Here is a 17,803-nt window from a genome sequence, read left to right as displayed (position 1 = left end):
GTTATGAGTTGATTTGTAACTACTGGGTTTAGGCCAGGCAGACCCAGGCCTGGTTCTGGGCCTGGCACCGGGCTGCCTGTCTTTGGTTTTACTTCCTTGTTTTTTTCTTAAAACAGGTACTGAGTATAAAACAATATACAACAATGTGAGAGGGTCTCTCTCTTTCCTTAGCATAGTGGCGGCCACTTCTAATCCCAGCTCCACGGGAGGCTGAGGCCAGAGAATCCCTTGAACCCAGGGTCAGAGGTTGCAATGAACCACGGTGGCGCCATTGCACTCTAGCCAGGGCAAGAGCGGAACTTTGTCTCAAAAAAAAAAAAAGTCAAGCCCCTTCTCTTTCCTTTCTCCACCATCATGGTGTGTACTTAACTCTGCTTCTCACCAGATCTTCTCACAACACTTCCAGGATTAAGCGATTCCTGGCCAAGAAACAAAAGCAAAATTGTTCCATTTCCTAGTGGATTCAGATGAAAACTGGTAAGAAAATCAGGTACAACTCCAAAAGGAGACATTGGACAAGAACCAAGCTGTGTCTATTAGAAATTGCACATGAGATGGCACACATATTTATGCTGTCTGAGTGTCACAATCATGTTACCATATCAAGCTGAAAATGTCACCATTATCTGGAGAATTGGACACGTTTTATTGCGAATACATATTTTTTCTCTGTTATGAACGTGTTGGGTGGCTGGGTTCAGTAATAAATATGTGAGACTTTTCATTTAAAAAAAGTCAAATAGGCCGGGCGCGGTGGCTCAAGCCTGTAATCCCAGCACTTTGGGAGGCCGAGACGGGCGGATCACGAGGTCAGGAGATCGAGACCATCCTGGCTAGCACGGTGAAACCCCGTCTCTACTAAAAAATACAAAAAACTAGCCGGGCGAGGTGGTGGGCGCCTGTAGTCCCAGCTACTCGGGAGGCTGAGGCAGGAGAATGGCGTAAACCCGGGAGGCGGAGCTTGCAGTGAGCTGAGATCCGGCCACTGCACTCCAGCCTGGGCGACAGAGCGAGACTCCGTCTCAAAAAAAAAAAAAAAAAAAAGTCAATGTAATTCCATGGAGTACCTTAATTTGTGTTTAATGTTATGGAAAATCTATATAAAGCAATATCAGTGTGTGTTATGCCCAGACCGTTTATTCCCCGAAGAAGACCACCAGAGTCCAGAGTCAAAGCTAAGCAGCAAGGATCTTTATTACAGGTTCGAACCTGGAACTCTCCCTCGCTCGTGAAACGAGACGGGCAGGAGAGCTCCCCCACTGAGCTCCGAGCAGTGTTATATAGTCTAAGAAAAGTGGGCATAGAGTTATTATACAAATCAGATATATGATTGGCTAGTGTTTGAACAAGGCGATTTGGCTAACTATGATTGGTTCCCGCCATTTCTGATATTTTGGTTCAAACTTTGAGGCGGGAGAGCAGGTTTATGGCAGCAAGAGTTTATCTTACTTAAACACGTCTTGTGACCTTGCCTCAGAACTTACAAAATCTCTGGTATGTGCAAAACAAAATCTCTGGTACGTGCAGAAAACCAGGTACTCACAGAACTTACGAAATCTCTGGTATGTGCAAAGATTAGAGAGCAGAACAAGGGTGTAGCGGGTGGGGGGCTGGTACACATCTATCTTTGTGTCCTTTCAGTGTCAAAGCATTATGTCTGTCACAAGCTTGTGAAAGAAAAATAAAAATTAAGCCAAAGAGAAAAGTCAAGCTGGGAACCGACAGACAAACCTCCCTCCCATTTTATTCCTAAACAAGATAGCTAGAATGATTTTTTTAAAAGGAACATAGAGGCTGGGTGCAGTGGCTCACACCTGTAATCCCAGCACTTTGGGAAGCCGAGGCCAGTGGATCACCTGAGGTCGGGAGTTTGAGACCGGCCTGACTAACATGGTGAGGCGGAGGTTGCAGTGAGCCAGGATCACGCCACTGCACTCCAGCCTGTGAACGAGAGCCAGACTTCGTCTCAAAAAAAAAAAAAAAAAAAGAAAAAAGAAAACCCAATGTTTGAAGACTATTTTACAGTCTTTGTTATTCACACCTGATAGAACACTCAGGAAAGAACAAAGAAAACACCCAAAATAGATTACAATTGGATGGGTGTGGTGGCTTGCCGGCAATCCCAGCACTTTGGGAAGCTAAGGTGGGAGGATTGTTTGAGTCCAGGAGTTCAAGGCCAGCCTGAGCATCATAGTCAGACCTTGCCTTTACAAAATATTAAAAAGTTAGCCGGCCTGTGGCCCCAGCTAGTTGGGAGGTGCGGTGGGAGGACTGCTTGAGCCCTAGAAGTCGATGCAGTGAGCAGTGTTCCCACCACTGTATTCCAGCCGGGATATATAACTAGGTCCTGTCTCCAGGAAAAAAAAAAAATTCCAGCTTGAAAATAAAATATACATTTTCTAATTAGAGAAGACACGTAAAGTGAATTTAATATTACAATACATTTAGAAATTATTGATATGTTTTCAACGATGTTTATTGTACAATTATTATATTGCAGGGAAGAAATGTTAAAAAAAAAAAAAAAGGATATGAGAATGAGGACTAAGCTCTGATTTTTTTAAATTTGCCCAAATTCCTATCTAAGGGGTCTGGGGAGTCATGCCCTACAAACCATAAATACTCATCAGATGGGTTTTATTTAATTCTATATATCCTGTCTTACTTTCCAGTCTGACTTTGGTGTAACATGTAACAAAGTCAAAATATTTTATCCCAAAACATGTTTCTTGCCATATTTTGAAAAGGTCCTGCAAAGCTGTTCTTTGTGAGGGGTTCATGTGCATCTGTAAAGAATCTCTGTTAACATAGCTAGATCTTTTTCTTCTAGGCCTTCCCAATCCTAAAGAGAGTAAGTAAGAATCTAGCACCTTTTAAATGTCTGAATAGAAAACATTTGTCATCTATTATCTGAGGGCAGCCAACAGAAGACTTCAAAAGAACCCTGTTCTCCACAGTCCTTTATCTTAACCTGAACGTTTCCTCTCTATTGATCCCAGGTATTTAGACAAACGCAACCAATTGTCAATCAGAAAATGTTTCAATTTAAAGCCTGGAAGCCCTCGATTTGAGTTGTCTCGCCAATTTGAGTTGTCCCGCCTTTCTGAAGCAAGCAATGTATTTCTTGAATGTATTTGATTGATGTCTAATGCCTCCCTAAAATGTCTAAGAACAAGCTTTTCCGCATCACCTTGGACACATGTTCTGAGGACCTCCTGAGGGTTGTGTCACGGGCCATAGTCATTCATTTTAGCTAAGGATAAATCTCTTAAAATTTTTTACAGAGTTTGACTCTTTTCCACGACAAGAATAACTCATTCCAAGTGCAACATGAAATAACACATGTAAGAAATAAGTGGACATTTTATATGCACTGTTACAATGTCAGTGCTTTTTTTTTGAAATCACTTTTTTTTCTTATTGAGGCGGAGGAAGGAGCTCTGAGGTAGAGGGTCTTACTTTGTCGCCCAGGCTGGCCTGGACCTCCGGGCTCAGCGATCTTCCCGCCCCTGCTTCCTGAGTAGCTGGGACCCCAGCCTCTAGGCACCTCGCCCGCATCCCTGCGGTGTTTCAGCAGCAGGTGGTGACCTCACTCCTCGCTGGCCTGAGCCCTCCGCTCCGCACCCCAGGCGGTGGCCCTAGGGAAGTCTCTGGAGCTGAGCACAGGGTGGACTCTCCCACCCCAGTGAATGGAGAACTGAAAGGGAGAGGATTTCTCTTCTGTTCTGTGGGCCGTCAGCATCAAATTGGAGGTTTCGCTCAGGCAAGGCTTTGTATTTCGCATTCTAGTTTGCATTCCTGCTCTAGACAACTTCCAGGCTTTGGACATAAATTGCTAAAATTAATTTCAATAGCAAGGAACTTTCCTGGATCCAATGACCGACTCACGTTGACTTCTCAGGGAGGTACTATTTCCCTGACTGCTGAGCTGATCCAGCCTCACTGGAGGGTTTCGCCTCCAAAACCCAGAAAACAGGCGCGGAGAGCGAGATGGAGAGAAGCTCAGGCCCCGCCCGCTTCTCGCCCCACGGACCCCTCCCAGCCTAGGCCTCTTCTCCAGCCAGGCCCCTGGTTTCTCTACCCCGCCCCGGCCTCGCTCAGGCCCCGCCCACCTCCTCGGGGGGCCGCCCAGGCCTGGCCTCTGTCCTGCGCTCATTGACACAGACCCGGAAGCGGATGGCGTGGACTGAAGGTCACGCCGCAGCGCGTGAGTTTCGTTCTGTTTTATGTGTGCTTCCCAGGCCTCTGGTGCTGCTATACCGGAGACGCTGGGTCCCCACAGACCTGGAAATTGCGACCCCTCTTTCTCAACCTAGAGCAAACTTGAGACGTCCGGGTGAGAGTCCGTGAGTCCTTTCCTTTTGAGTTTAAAGTGGCCCCGAGTCAGGTCCTGTACTCGGTCTTTCTGCAGTGGGGTCGTTTAGACACCTCCTATCGCGGAATTTTCCTCTCAAAACCCTTCCTGACCCGTCCTCCCGCCTCGCGCTGTTTCAAATCCTCACCCGCGAGTTCGATTCCCGTCCTGGGCGCCTCCCAACGTCACTGTCGTCAGCTTCAGGAGCGCAGCGCCTCAACCCCAGTTCCCGGGAGGCCCCGTCCTCTGCCTGGTCCTAAGATCCTGCAGACGCCACCCCTGTCCGAAGGCGCCATCGCCCCCCACCTCCCTTCTCGTGCCGGCCCTGTTGCTCCCCAGTTCCAACTCCCGGAAAACGAATACATGCAATCCAGAAAGCACTCCACAGAGGGGAGTGGGCCCGAGCCAGCGTCTCCAGGGCCCCGTTTACAAAGTTTTATGGGGTCAAAGTATTTCTTTTGAGGTCCATATGGGCTACCCCTTATCTGGATAAAGGATTTGGCCCTTGGCCAACGAAATGCTGCGGTGAATTGGCCCGAGGCCAGAGCAGATGGGTGCCCTGTGCAGATGGAGGGTGTGGCCACTCCTGGGCTCTTTCCTTTCTATCTGAGACTTGCTGGAAGCGGGAGGGCGGTAGGGAGAGCGGCCTTTTATCCTTTGTTACTCGGGTGGGAAGATGGGGTTTTTCGTTTTTGTCTAGTTTTGGTAAGTTCGCGTTAATTGGTCTTAGATTCGCTGCCCCCCGATCCAGGACCCAGGTGTTTCCTATTTATTTTTTTTTTTATTGGAGGTGGGTCTCACTCTGTTGCCCAGGCGGGAGAGCGGCCACAGGATAAAAGCTCACTGCATCGTCGACATCCTGGGCTCAAGGGATCCTGTCACCTCAGCCTCCAGAGTAGCTGGGACCACAGTCACGCGCCACCACACCGTGTTAATTTTTGTGTACTTGGTAGAGACGGGCTTTTGCCTTGTTGCTCAGGCTGGTCTCCAACTCCAGGGCTCAAGCGATCCAGCTGTATCCCCCTCCCAAAGTGCTGGGAGGACAGGCATGAGCCACCATGCCTGCCTTGTTTCTTAATTTAAAAAAATAAATAAAAAAGGCCATGTGCAATGGCTCATACCTGTCATCCCAGCACTTTGGGAGGCCAAGGTGGGCAGATCAACTGAGGTCAGGAGTTCAAGACCAGCCTAGCCAACATGGTGAAACCTTCTGTCAAATAAAATACAGAAATTAGCCAGGTGTGATGTCGGGCGCCTGTAATCCCAGCTACTCAGGAGGCTGAGGCAGGAAAATCCCTTGAACAGGGAGGGGGAGGTTGCAGTGAGAGGAGATCATGCTGCTGCACTCCAGCCTGGGCAACAGCGAGACTCCATCTGAAAAAAATAAAATAACTACTTTTCAAATAAACTTTGGTAGAATCTTATGAGCTCACATCATTAATTTCCAACTCTGAGAGGTGTTCAAAATTTTCCTTTCACCCCAGATTTTATTAGATGTATATATTTTTAGCCATTTTAAAATAGTTTCTCTATGAAATTTGTTGTGTTCAGTTTACATAGAGGACTGCATGCTTTCTAGTCAGTTTCATATATTGGAAACATTTACTAGTACCTGATAAATGATTTTAGGTTGTTTCTTTCTTTCTTACTGTTTTTTTTGAGATGAAGTCTCCCTTCTGCTCCCAGGCTGGAGTGTGATGGCACAATCTCCGCTCACTGCAACCTCCGCCTTTTGGGTTCAAGCTATTCTCCTGCCTCAGCCCCCGAGTAGCTGGTATTACAGGCGCCTGTCACCACGCCTGGCTAATTTTTGTATTTCTAGTGGAGATGGGGTTTCACCATGTTGGCCAGGCTGGTCTTGAACTCCTGACCTCAGGTGATCCGCCTGCCTCAGCCTCAGCAAATGCTGGGATTACAGGCGTGAGCCACCGCGCCTGGACAATTTTAGGTTGTTTCAATGTGTACTTTATAAAGCTATCAAGGACCTATTTGTTTGTTTGTTTGTTTTGAGATGGAGTTTTGCTCTTATTGCCCAGGCTGGAGTGCAATGGCGCGATCTTGGCTCACCACACCTTCTACCTCCCGGGTTCAAGTGATTCTCCTGCCTCAGGTTCCCGAGTTGCTGGGATTACAAACATGTGCCACTATGCCCAGCTGATTTTGTATTTCTAGTGGAGATGGGGTTTCTCCGTGTTTGTCAGGCTGGTCTCAAACTCCCAACCTCAGGTGATCCACCCACCTCAGCCTCCCAAAGTGCTGGGATTTAAGGTGTCAGCCACCGCGCCCAGCCCCAGGACCTTTTTTCTTTACGCTAACATCAAAATTTAGTTCAAGTAGCCTATTATTCCATTTTCTTTCCTTATGTCATCTGATAAAATGGTGAGCTGTGAGCTTCTAAGTAAACATTTCCTTCAAGTTCCTCTGGTCGGTAATATTCCTTGCAGATGTTGAACGATGGGCTGGATTGTTTTGGAACCTTTTCCAGCAGAGCCCATGTGTTCATGAAGAAAACATTTCCTTACAGCTTATTTCTACCATTGCCTCTTTTTCAGTGTTTTTTGTTGTTGTTTTGGGGTTTTTTTTTTTTTTTTTTGAGATGGAATTTCACTCTTGTTACCCAGGCTGAAGTGCAATGGCACCGTCTCGGCTCACTGCAACCTCCGCCTCCCCAGTTCAAGTGATTCTCTTGCCTCGGCCTCCCTAGTAGCTGGGATTATAGGCTTGTGCCACCACGCCCAACTACTTTTGTATTTTTAGTAGCGACAGGGTTTTTCCATGTTGGTCAGGCTGGTCTCGAACTCCCTGCCTCAGGTGATCCACCCGCCTCGGCTTCCCAAAGTGCTGGGATTGCAGTCATGAGCCACTGCACCCCGCCATGTTTTTTTTTTTTTTGAGATGGAGTCTCACTCTGTCACCCAGGCTGGAGTGCAGTGGCGTGATCTTGGTTCACTGCAACCTCTGCCTCCTGGGTTCCAATGATTCTCCTGCCTCAGCCTCTCGAGTAGCTGGGATTACAGGCATACACCACCATGCCCAGCTAATTTTTGTATTTTTAGGAGAAACCGGGTTTCACCATGAAGAACAGGATGGTCTCAATCTCCTGACCTCATGATCCGCCTGCCTCGGCCTCCCAAAGTGCTGGGATTACGGGCATGAGCCACCATACCTGGCCTCTTTCAGTGTTTTAAACACCTATAGCTATGTATTCACACTTGTGTTTATTTTTAATGTATTACTGTCATATTTCTGGGAAAATAATTACATGTTTAGGATTCATGCCATCAGAACCTTAGACATGGAGAGAGACATTTCTTTTGCTCAGGTATATAAAAGATAGTCCTGGAATTTTCTTTATTTTTTTTTTTGAGACAGTCTTGCTGTGTCACCCAGACTGGAGTACAGTGGGGCAATCTGGCTCACTGCAGCCTCTGCCTTCCATGTTCAAGCGCTTCTCTTGATTCAGCCTCCAGAGTACCTGGGACTACAGGAGCCAGCAACCACACCCAGCTCATCTTTGTATTTTTAGTAGAGACAAGGTTTCACGATATTGGCCAGACTGTTCTCTGAACTCTTGACCTCAAGTGATCTGCCCACCTCGGCCTCCCAAAGTCCTGGGATTACAGGTGTGAGCCACCTTGCCCGACCCCTCTTCACTAGTTTTTAATTTACATAATGAATTCTGATTTTGAACCCATGTATTGAGTTTTTCCATTTAGTTACTGTATTTTTAGCCCGAGAGTCTCTGTGTAGTTCTTCATAATTTCTCTATGTTGGTTGACCTTCTCATTTTCTTCATGCATTACTTTTATGATTTCTCGAAGTTGTGTCTTAATTCAATGAGCTTCCAACTTTTTGGGAGGTAGAAGTGATGGGATCTCACTGTGTCCTCCAGGCCGGAGTGCAGTTGTGTGATCTTGGTTCACTTCAACCTCTGCTTTCCAGGCTCAAGCAATCCTCCCACCTCAGCCTGGTGAGTAGCTTTGGTTGTGTCCTCTCCAGGTTTTTGCTTATAGTGTCTGAACTGAAGTTAATTTAAGTGTGTGTGGATGTAATTTGAAGTATGTGCAGAAGTGCATTAATGGATAAGCCCGTGATTTTTTTTTTTTTTTTTTTTTGAGACGGAGTCTCGCTCTGTCTCCCAGGCTGGAGTGCAGTGGCCGGATCTCTGCTCACTGCAAGCTCCGCCTCCCGGGTTCCCGCCATTCTCCTGCCTCAGCCTCCCGAGTAGCTGGGACTACAGGCGCCCACCACCTCACCTGGCTAGTTTTTTGTATTTTTTAGTAGCGAGGGGATTTCACCGTGTTAGCCAGGATGGTCTCAATCTCCTGACCTCGTGATCCACCTGTCTCGGCCTCCCAAAGTGCTGGGATTACAGGCTTGAGCCACCGCGCCCGGCCTGTATTTTTTTTTAGTAGAGACGGGGTTTCACCGTGTTAGCCAGGATAGTCTTGATCTCCTGACCTCGTGATCCACCCGTCTCGGCCTCCCAAAGTGCTGGGATTACAGGCTTGAGCCACCGCTCCCGGCCGCCCGTGATTTTTTTTGTTGAGACAGTCTCACTTGGTTGACAGGCTGGAGTGCAGTGGTGCCATCTCAGCCCACTGCAACCTCTGACTCCAGAGTTCAAGGGATTCTTTTGCCTCAGCCTCCCAATAGCTGGGACAACAGGGGCATGCCAAAAAGCCCAGCTAACTTTTGTACTTGTAGTAGAGAGGGGGTTTCACCATGTTGACCAAAATTGTCTCAGTATCTTGATCTCATGATCTGCCTACCTCACCCTCCCAAAGTGCTGGGATTGCAGGCGTGAGGTAATGCGTGTGGCCAAGCCCATGGTTTATGTGGAAAACACATCATTTGCTCTCTCTCTATATATATATATATTATTATTATTTTGAGAAAGTCTTGCTCTGTTGCCCAGGCCCGCATTGGGGAGGTGCCCGGGGCCTGTCCTGCAACACAAGGTGTTCTTCCCTGCCCAGAGCCAGCCCCTGGAAAATGGGCTCCTCCGACATGCAGTTGTCCAAACCCTCCTGTGATTGTGTGGGCCAAAGAGATCAGGAGACAGAGAGAGAGCAGTAAAAAACCTGAGACAGAGAAAAGAATGAGAAAGGCCCATAAAAGATGGCAACATAGAAGATGGGTGAGGGATTTGCCAAGAGACAGCAAAAGTGGGAAAAAAAAAAGCAGCAGGAGAAAAGCAACTGGAGAAATGTAGAGAAAATCTAGATGTACAGAGAGATGAAGGACAGCAAGGTGGGGAAAGGGGCAGCAAAGACGGAGGCTCATCAGGGTGAGGGAGAGGAGGGAGGGATTTGGAGCTGGGGCAGACAGAGCAGAGTGGTGCTGGTGGCAAGGAGAATGGAGGGAGAACCACAGCAGGGAGGACACCTGGGGATCTGGGGTGCCAGAGATTGGGGTCAGGGGGTTATAACAGGGAAGAGAGAATTTAATAGGGAAAGCAGAGGAGGCACAGAGATGGGAGAAGAGGCAGAAATCTGTGGAGATTGAGGATGATCTAAAGATTGGGGAGCAGGAGCAACAAGAGGTTAAGTAAGTTGTGGAGATGAAGCCTGGCTAATTTTTGTATTTTTAGTAGAGACAGGGTTTCACCATGTTGGCCAGGTTGGTCTCGAATTCCTGACCTCAGGCAATCCACCTGCCTCGACCTCCCAAAGTGCTGGGATTACAGGGTTGAGCCACCACATCTGGCCAGCCATGTTTTCTTGGTTGAAAAAATTTGCTTATATCTTAGTTCTACAGCTGACCCTCTTTCCCTGTTTTCTTTTTGGTTTTTGTTTGTTTGTTTGTTTGTTTGTTTGTTTGGGACACAGTTTTGCTCTTGTTGCCCAGGCTGGAGTGCAATGGCACGATCTTGGCTCCCCGCAACCTCCGCCTCCCAGGTTCAAGTGATTCTCCTGCCTCAGCCTTCCTGAGTAGCTGGGATTACAGCCATGTGCCACCATGCCTAGATAATTTTTGTATTTTTAGTAGAGATGGGGGTTTCTCCATATTGCTCAGGCTGGTCTTGAACGCCTGACCTCAGGTGATCTGTCCGCCTTGGACTCCCAAAGTGCTGTGATTACAGGCCTGAACCACCCTGCCGGGCCTCCCTGTTTTCAAGGTCAGTAGCTGTGTGTTTACAGTTCTGCATTTTATTTTATTTTATTTTATTTTATTTTATTTATTTTTTTTTTTTTGAGACAGAGTCTCGCTTTGTCGCCCAGGCTGGAGTGCAGTGGCCGGATCTCAGCTCACTGCAAGCTCCGCCTCCCGGGTTTACGCCATTCTCCTGCCTCAGCCTCCCGAGTAGCTGGGACTACAGGCGCCCACCACCTCGCCCGGCTAGTTTTTTTTTTTTGTATTTTTAGTAGAGACGGGGTTTCACCGTGTTAGCCAGGATGGTCTCGATCTCCTGACCTCGTGATCCGCCCGTCTCTCTCCTAAAGTGCTGGGATTACAGGCCAGTTCTGCATTTTATAAATGTTACTGTAATTTTCTTGTAATGAAGAATTAAATGTTGAGAGTCCATAGCATCAGAACCTTGCAAAAGAAGTTTCTTTAGCCCAGGCATGTGAAAGATGCTTTTTCAAAGAGAGGAGTAATAAGACCAACCCTTTCCATTAGCCCTTCCAGGCCTCCATGTAAGAATTCAAGCACACCTTCTCACTCACCTCAGACCTTCTCAGGGTAACTTGGTGAATATGTCCCCACTCTGAGGATATCACAGCGAAATCTAAAGCAGTCATGTCGGTCTCTGGCAGGGAACCCTCCACCGGCTTCCCGTGTTCCCCAGGACAAAAGCCCAATTCCTCACTGTGGCTCCACAGCCCTGTGTCCAGGGCCCCTGCCAGTGTCCAGCCTCCTCCTGGGAGCTTGGCCCCATCTCCTGAATCCCTCTGCCCCAGTCACATTTGCTTTTCTCTTTTCCCAAACATCAAAACCTTTCCTGTCTCAGGTCATTTCCCCTGCTCTTACTCTGTGTCCCTAAATGATCACAGCCCTCTTCCTTTCTGCTCCTTCAGGTCTAGGCTCAGAGCTGTCTCCCATGCCCTCCCACCCCAATCTAAAGTTCCCTCTGCCCATCAGTCTCTATCGTGTTACTCAGGTTTTATTATCTCTTTATCACATCAGAAATACTTTTTTTTTTCTTTTCTTTTCTTTTTTTCTTTTTTCTCCTCAAACAGTCTCACTCTGTCCTCCAGGCTGTGAGTGCAGTCTTATGATCTTGGCTCACTGTGACCTCTGTCTCCTGGGTTCAAGTGATTCTTGTGCCGCAGCCTCCCAAGTAACTGAGATACAGGTGCCACCCGCCACCACACCTAGCTAATTTTTGTATTTGTAGCATTTTATTTTATTTTATTTTTAATTTTATTTTATTTTTATTTTAGTCTTACTCTGTCACCCAGGCTGGAGTGTAGTGGCCTGATCGCAACCCATTGCAACCTCCACCTCCCAGGTTCAAGTGATCCTCCAACCTCAGCATCCCGAGTAGCTGGGATTACAGATGCCCACCAAGCCCAGCTACTTTTTGTATTTTTAATAAGAGACAGGGTTTCACCATGTTGGCCAGGCTGGTCTAGAACTCCTGACCTCAAGTAATCCACCCACCTTGGCCTTCCAGAGTGCTAGCATTACAGGCATGAACCACCGCACCTGGCCCAATCTTTGTATTTTTAGTAGAGACAGGATTTCACCATGTTGGCCAGGCTGGTCTCGAACTCCTGAGCACAAATGATCCTCTCACCTTAGCCTCCTAAGTAGCTGGAACCACAGACACAGAGATGTGCACCACCAGACCTGGCTAAGTTTTTGTATTTTTGGTAGAGATGGTGTTTCACCATGTTTCCCAGGCTAGTCACAAACTCCTGAGCTCAAGGGATCTACCCACCTTGGTCTCCCAGGGTGCTGGGATGACAGGTGTGAGTCACTGCACCCAGCCTCTGCATGGGGTTTGCTGAGGGCTGGGTCTGTGCCCTGAAGGGGAGCTCATCCCAGCCCAGCTCCCCACTGCTGCAGCGTGTGTGGGGGCTCCTCAGGAGGGGAGCGGGAGTTTTCCTGTAGGAGTTTATCGTCCCTGGTGCGGTGGGCAGCAGAGGGGACCATATTTCCCAGGGTGGGGTCTCCTTTGTATGTGTTGTTGTGTTACAGGGATGGGGCGTGTTGATTCTGAGCAATAAACAACATATTTTTAACATTCAGGATTGATTTCTAAAGACTCTTGGTATGTGAGGAAGAAACTCAGAAGAGGAAGAGGAAAGCAGAGGAGTCAGGGATGGCTCTTCCTCAGGTGAGATGATATTCTCGGTGGATTGTTCTGTCTCCTTCCTTTCAGAAACGCTGGGCCTTGGAGTTGGGAATCTTCTCTGAGTCTGAAGCGTCCTGCCTGACAGGTTTGCTCACCCTCACCCGTGCCTTCCCTCAGTCCCTCTCATCTCGCTTGGATTCCATCCCTCATGACCCAGTGACATGAAGTTGGGAAGAGGCGGCACTGGGCATGGGCCTGGGAAGGGCTCACACCAGACATGGATGGAGACGGGGTGAGGGTCCCGTGGTGTCAGTGCTGTTGGGCAGCAGGGATTGTTCAGGGGCCACATCTGGATGTACTGTCAGCTCTCTGTGGACCAGGATTAGAGCAGCTGCCAATGGAAGTCACGTATTAATGGGCACAAAGTACGTGGTAAATTCTAGAAAAGGAGAACAATAATGAGAAATCTTTTCTGCAGTACATTTTTAGATAATTGAGTGAGTTACTGTGTTTCTGACTCAAAAAATTTTACTAATTAGAATGTAAAGTTCATACATAGATATGAATGATACAAGAATGATCCTATCATTATTCTAAGAATATGAAATCAACCTAAATAATAGCAGGAGATTCATTAAACCATTCTTAGCACATTAAGCTCATGAAGACAGTGGTGTCACTGTGGAGAGGCTCGTGAAACAGGTGTTTGTGGTAAAAATGGTTACAATTTTTCTCAAATATGGCAGTGGTACTTTGTTTTTTATCCTAGAGGATAAAGCCATATTCTTATTCCACCTATTATCTTTTTTTTTTTTTTCTGAAACACAGTCTTGCTCTGTCACCCAGGCTGGAGTATAGTGGCATGATCTTGGCTTACTATACCCTCTGACTCACAGGTTCAAGCCATTCTCTATCCTCCAGGCCAGGCAGTTAAAAGGGTAATTGCCATGTTAGCCAGGATGGTCTCGATCTTCTGACCTCGTGATCCGCCCGTCTCGGCCTCCCAAAGTGCTGGGATTACAGGCTTGAGCCACCGCGCCCGGCCCATAAAAATTTCAAACATTTGTATGAAAGGAGCTTTGCTTTGATATTTTATTCATTTCTTGTAGTTTTTACAAACATAAGAAATTCACACTGAGAGAACGTTATGGCCTCCTCAAAAATTATAATCAAATACCACTGGGAAGACATCATGTGGTGGAAAATCCCTTACTCGGATTTGTCAGAACATTCACTACAATTAAATCCACGCTTTCCCCTCTCTCCTCTTCTCATTTTCTGTAAAGATAAGAACTCCTCCCATAACCATTTCCTTAAAATGTGTTTTCATTCCAGGGTCTACTGACATTCAGGGATGTGGCCATAGAATTCTCTCAGGAGGAGTGGAAATGCCTGGACCCTGCTCAGAGGACTCTATACAGAGATGTGATGCTGGAGAATTATAGGAACCTGGTCTCCCTGGGTGAGGATAACTTCCCTGCTGGGGATGTGCCCTTGTGTGTCTTTGCATTTTCTCTGGGTTCTCTTGGGAGCCCCATTCTTGCTTGACTAAAATGGAAGCCGTATTGAGTTTGAAGTGAAAAGCTTCATGATGTAGCATCTGGACTTTCACTGTCCCCTTTGTTTAAATGTTCTGTATTCTTCATGATACCTCAATGTGGGTTCCAGAACTAAAGTAGGGATAAAACCTTATGGCAAGCCGGGTGTGGTGGCTCACGCCTGTCATCCCATCACCTTGGGAGGCTGAGGCGTGTAGATCACTTCATGTCAGGAGTTTGAGACCAGCCTGGCCAACTTGGAGAAACCCAATCTCTACCAAAAATACAAAAATTAGCCAGATGTTGTGGTGCACACCTGTAATCGCAGCTCCTGGAAAGGCTGAGGAAAGAGAATCACCTGAACCCAGGAGGCCAAGGTTGCAGTGAGCTGAGAACACACCACTGCACTCCAGCCCGGTGACAGAGCAAGACTGTGTCTCAAAAAACCAAAAACAAAACCTTATGGCTGACTTCAAAGATATCCAGTTCCCTGTTTGCTTCTCCTATACTTTCTTTTTTTTTTTTTGAGACGGAGTCTCGCTCTGTCACCCAAGCTGGAGTGCAGTGGCCGGATCTCAGCTCACTGCAAGCTCCGCCGCCCGGGTTCACGCCATTCTCCTGCCTCAGCCTCCCGAGTAGCTGGGACTACAGGCGCCCGCCACCTTGCCCGGCTAGTTTTTTGTATTTTTTTTTTTAGTAGAGACGGGGTTTCACCATGTTAGCCAGGATGGTCTCGATCTCCTGACCTCGTGATCCGCCCGTCTCGGCCTCCCAAAGTGCTGGGATTACAGGCTTGAGCCACCGCGCCCGGCCTGCTTCTCCTATACTTTCAATTCAGTAGTTCTTGGAAGAGAGCTCGATGTCCACGTATTACATATTACAATGCTCCTTCAGCATTCAGAAGGAGGCAGTCAGCGGAGCAATTAGTGAAATATTTTCCTACATCCATCTGTAATATCTTGTTTCCTACAGAAATATAGGGCTGGGACTCTAGAAAAGCTCCAGCACGTCATGGTCCTTTCTTTTTATAAGCAGGAGTCTCTTTCTGACCTGCTGTCTCCATGTTGGAGCAAGGGAAAGAGCCCTGGACCGTGGAGAGTGAAGTGAAAATAGCAAAAAAAAAATCCAGCTGGGTGGGAATGTATTACAGGTGTAAAGGCAGGTAAGAGCTCAGATGGGCAGAGTGGAAGCTCCACCTTCCACTAGTGTGTGGGGAAACTCTGCAAGTGGGAGAATTCTGTGGGAAAAGGAAAGTTTCTATCCTGAGATCTCTGAAGGGACATCTTTCTTTGCTCCCACATATCGCTCTGCTCTTTCCTTATTTATTTCTTTTCTTTTCTTTCTTTCTTTCTTTATGACAGCGTCACTCTTTCGCCCAGGCTACAGTGCAGTGGAACGATCTTGGCTAACTGCAGCCTCCACCTTTCGGGCTCAAAGGATTTTTGTGCCTCAGCTTTCTTGGAAGCTGGGACTGCAGTTGCTCACCAACATGCCCAGCTAATTTTTGTGTTTTTAGTACAGAAGGGATTTCACCATGTTGGTCAGGCTGGTCTCAAACCCCTGATCTCAAGTGATTCACCTGCCGCAGATTCCCAAAACTCTGGGATTATAGGCGCGAGCCGCCATGCCCAACCATTGCTATTATTTTAAATAGTTTTGTCTTTTAGTTCTTAGTAAACATATAAGTGGTTGAAGCATGATTCCAGGGTAAATATAACAACCACGTTAGTGTCCATTCCTTTCAGTATGCAGAAGTGAAGTGTGTTGTATTGATATATGGGAAGAGGTTATTGTTGCAGGTATGTTAAACATCTTAAATTATAGCACAATAATGAAACTTAAAATTTCCATAACCTGGCCAGGTGCAGTGGCTGACACCTGTAATTCCAGCACTGGGATGCCGAGCTGGGCAGATGACCTGAGGTCAGGAGTTCAGAACCAGCCTGGGTAGCATGGTGAAACTTCGTCTCTACTAAATTTACAAAAATTACCCAGGTGCAGTGGTGGGCAGCTGTAATCCCAGCTACTCAGGAGGCTCAGGCAGGAGACTCGCTTGAACCCGGGAGGTGGAGGTTGCAGTGAGCCAAGATCGCACCATTGCACTCCAGCCTGGGACACAGAGCGAGACTCTGTGTCCAAAAAAAAAAAAAAAAAAAAAAATTCCATAACCTGCAAAAACTACTTCTTCTCCAGCAGAACTTTTTAAATTTATGTCAGAGTTATTTTTGTGTATGTTGCATTTCTGTTAACATATATGTACAGTGTTTTTTCATACCTTTTCATTTTAAATAATATGAAAAAAAAGTTTAGTTATGAAGAAAAGGTATACTTATGCAAGTTTCTGTATCTGTCCTTTATTAGTTAGTTAATTTATGTGTTTATGAGACAGAGGTTTGCTCTTGTCATCTAGGCTGAAGTGCAATGCTGCAATCTCGACTCATCACAACCTCCACCTCCTGGGGTCAACCGATTCTCCTGCCTAAGCCTCTTGAGTAGCTGGGATTACAGGCATGCGCCACCACACCCAGCTAATTTTGTATTTTCAGTAGAGACAGGGTTTCTCCTGTTGACCAGGCTGGTCTTGAACTTTTGACCCCAGGTGATCTGCCTGACTTGTCCTCCCAAAGTGCTGGGATTATAGGCGTGAACCACCACGCCCGGCCTACCTGTTTTTTTATTTACCTTTACTGGAGAGCTTTATATATGTTTGTGGGTTGGAGTTACTCTTTAGCTTTCTGTCATTTTTTTTTTTTTTTTCATTGAGGCACAGTCTCAGTCTGTCACTCAGGCTAAAGTGCAGTGCTCTGATCTTGGGTCACTGCAACCTCCACTTCCCAGGTTCAAGCGATTCTCCTGCCTCAGCCTCCCAAGTAGCTGGGACTATAGGGGAGTGCCAACATTCCAGGCTAATTTTTGTATTTTTTTTTAGCAGAGATGGGGTTTCACCTTGTTAGCTGGGATGGTCTTGATCTCCTGACCTCATGAATCTCGCACCTCACCCTCCCAAAATGCTGGGATTACCATGCCCTACCTGTCTCAAGGTTTTTAAAACATGTTAGTGCTATTAGATGGCTTCAAGTATTGCAAGATTTATAGTACAGACCCTAAACTTACTTTGTTTAATAAGATTTGTCAGCCTTCGGTGATGTTGATGAGATTCTCCTGTTCCTGTCTCAGTCATTTCACTGTCCTGTTAGAAATAGCTTAGACTGGCTGGCCACGGTGGCTCACGCCTCTAATCCCAGCACTTTGGAAGACCAAGGTGGGGAGATTGCTTGAGGTCAGGAGTTTGAGACCAGACTGGCCAACATGGTGAAACCTCGAATGTACTAAATGCCAAAAATGGGCCAGGCACACTGGCTCACACCTAAAATCCCAGCACTTTGGGAGGCTGAGACGGGTTGATCACTTGAGGTCAGTAGTTCGAGACAAGCCTGGCCAATATGGTGAAACCCCATCTCTACTAAAACTACAAAAATCAGCTGTGCATGGTGACATGCACCTATAATCCCAGCTACTTGGGAGACTGAGGCAGGAGAATCACCTCAACCTGTGAGGTGGATGTTGCTGTGAGCCGAGATCATGCCACTGCACTCCAGCCCGAGCGACAGCGTGAGACTCTGGGCTGAGGAGGGAGAATCACTTGAGGTAGGATAATCATGCCAC

General features: G+C 47.0%; 1 protein-coding gene across 28 annotated transcripts in view; it reads left to right on the top strand.

The window, feature by feature from the left end:
• The window catches only part of ZNF320 (zinc finger protein 320), a 34,675-nt gene that overhangs the window by 11,779 nt on the left and 5,093 nt on the right, over positions 1 to 17,803 (top strand). For 2 of the 28 annotated variants that reach the window (XM_074024594.1, XM_065535878.2), the window contains exons 1-5: positions 4,182 to 4,336; positions 7,727 to 8,324; positions 10,186 to 10,475; positions 12,554 to 12,641; positions 13,935 to 14,061. In XM_074024594.1, coding sequence (XP_073880695.1) covers positions 12,627 to 12,641; positions 13,935 to 14,061 — 142 coding nt within the window. In that variant the 5' untranslated portion in view covers positions 4,182 to 4,336; positions 7,727 to 8,324; positions 10,186 to 10,475; positions 12,554 to 12,626. Of the gene's footprint in view, positions 1 to 4,181; positions 4,347 to 4,413; positions 8,325 to 10,185; positions 10,476 to 11,538; positions 11,655 to 12,553; positions 12,642 to 13,934; positions 14,062 to 17,803 lie in introns of those variants that run through there. The other 26 variants (XM_074024596.1, XM_065535884.2, XM_074024595.1 and 23 more) reach the window with 22 other exon arrangements.

The sequence above is a fragment of the Macaca fascicularis genome, chromosome 19 (genome assembly GCF_037993035.2).
Source record: "Macaca fascicularis isolate 582-1 chromosome 19, T2T-MFA8v1.1".
Classification (NCBI taxonomy): domain Eukaryota; kingdom Metazoa; phylum Chordata; class Mammalia; order Primates; family Cercopithecidae; genus Macaca; species Macaca fascicularis.
The sequence above is the reverse complement of the archived record's forward strand: the minus strand, read 5'-3'. Positions and strand labels throughout refer to the sequence as shown.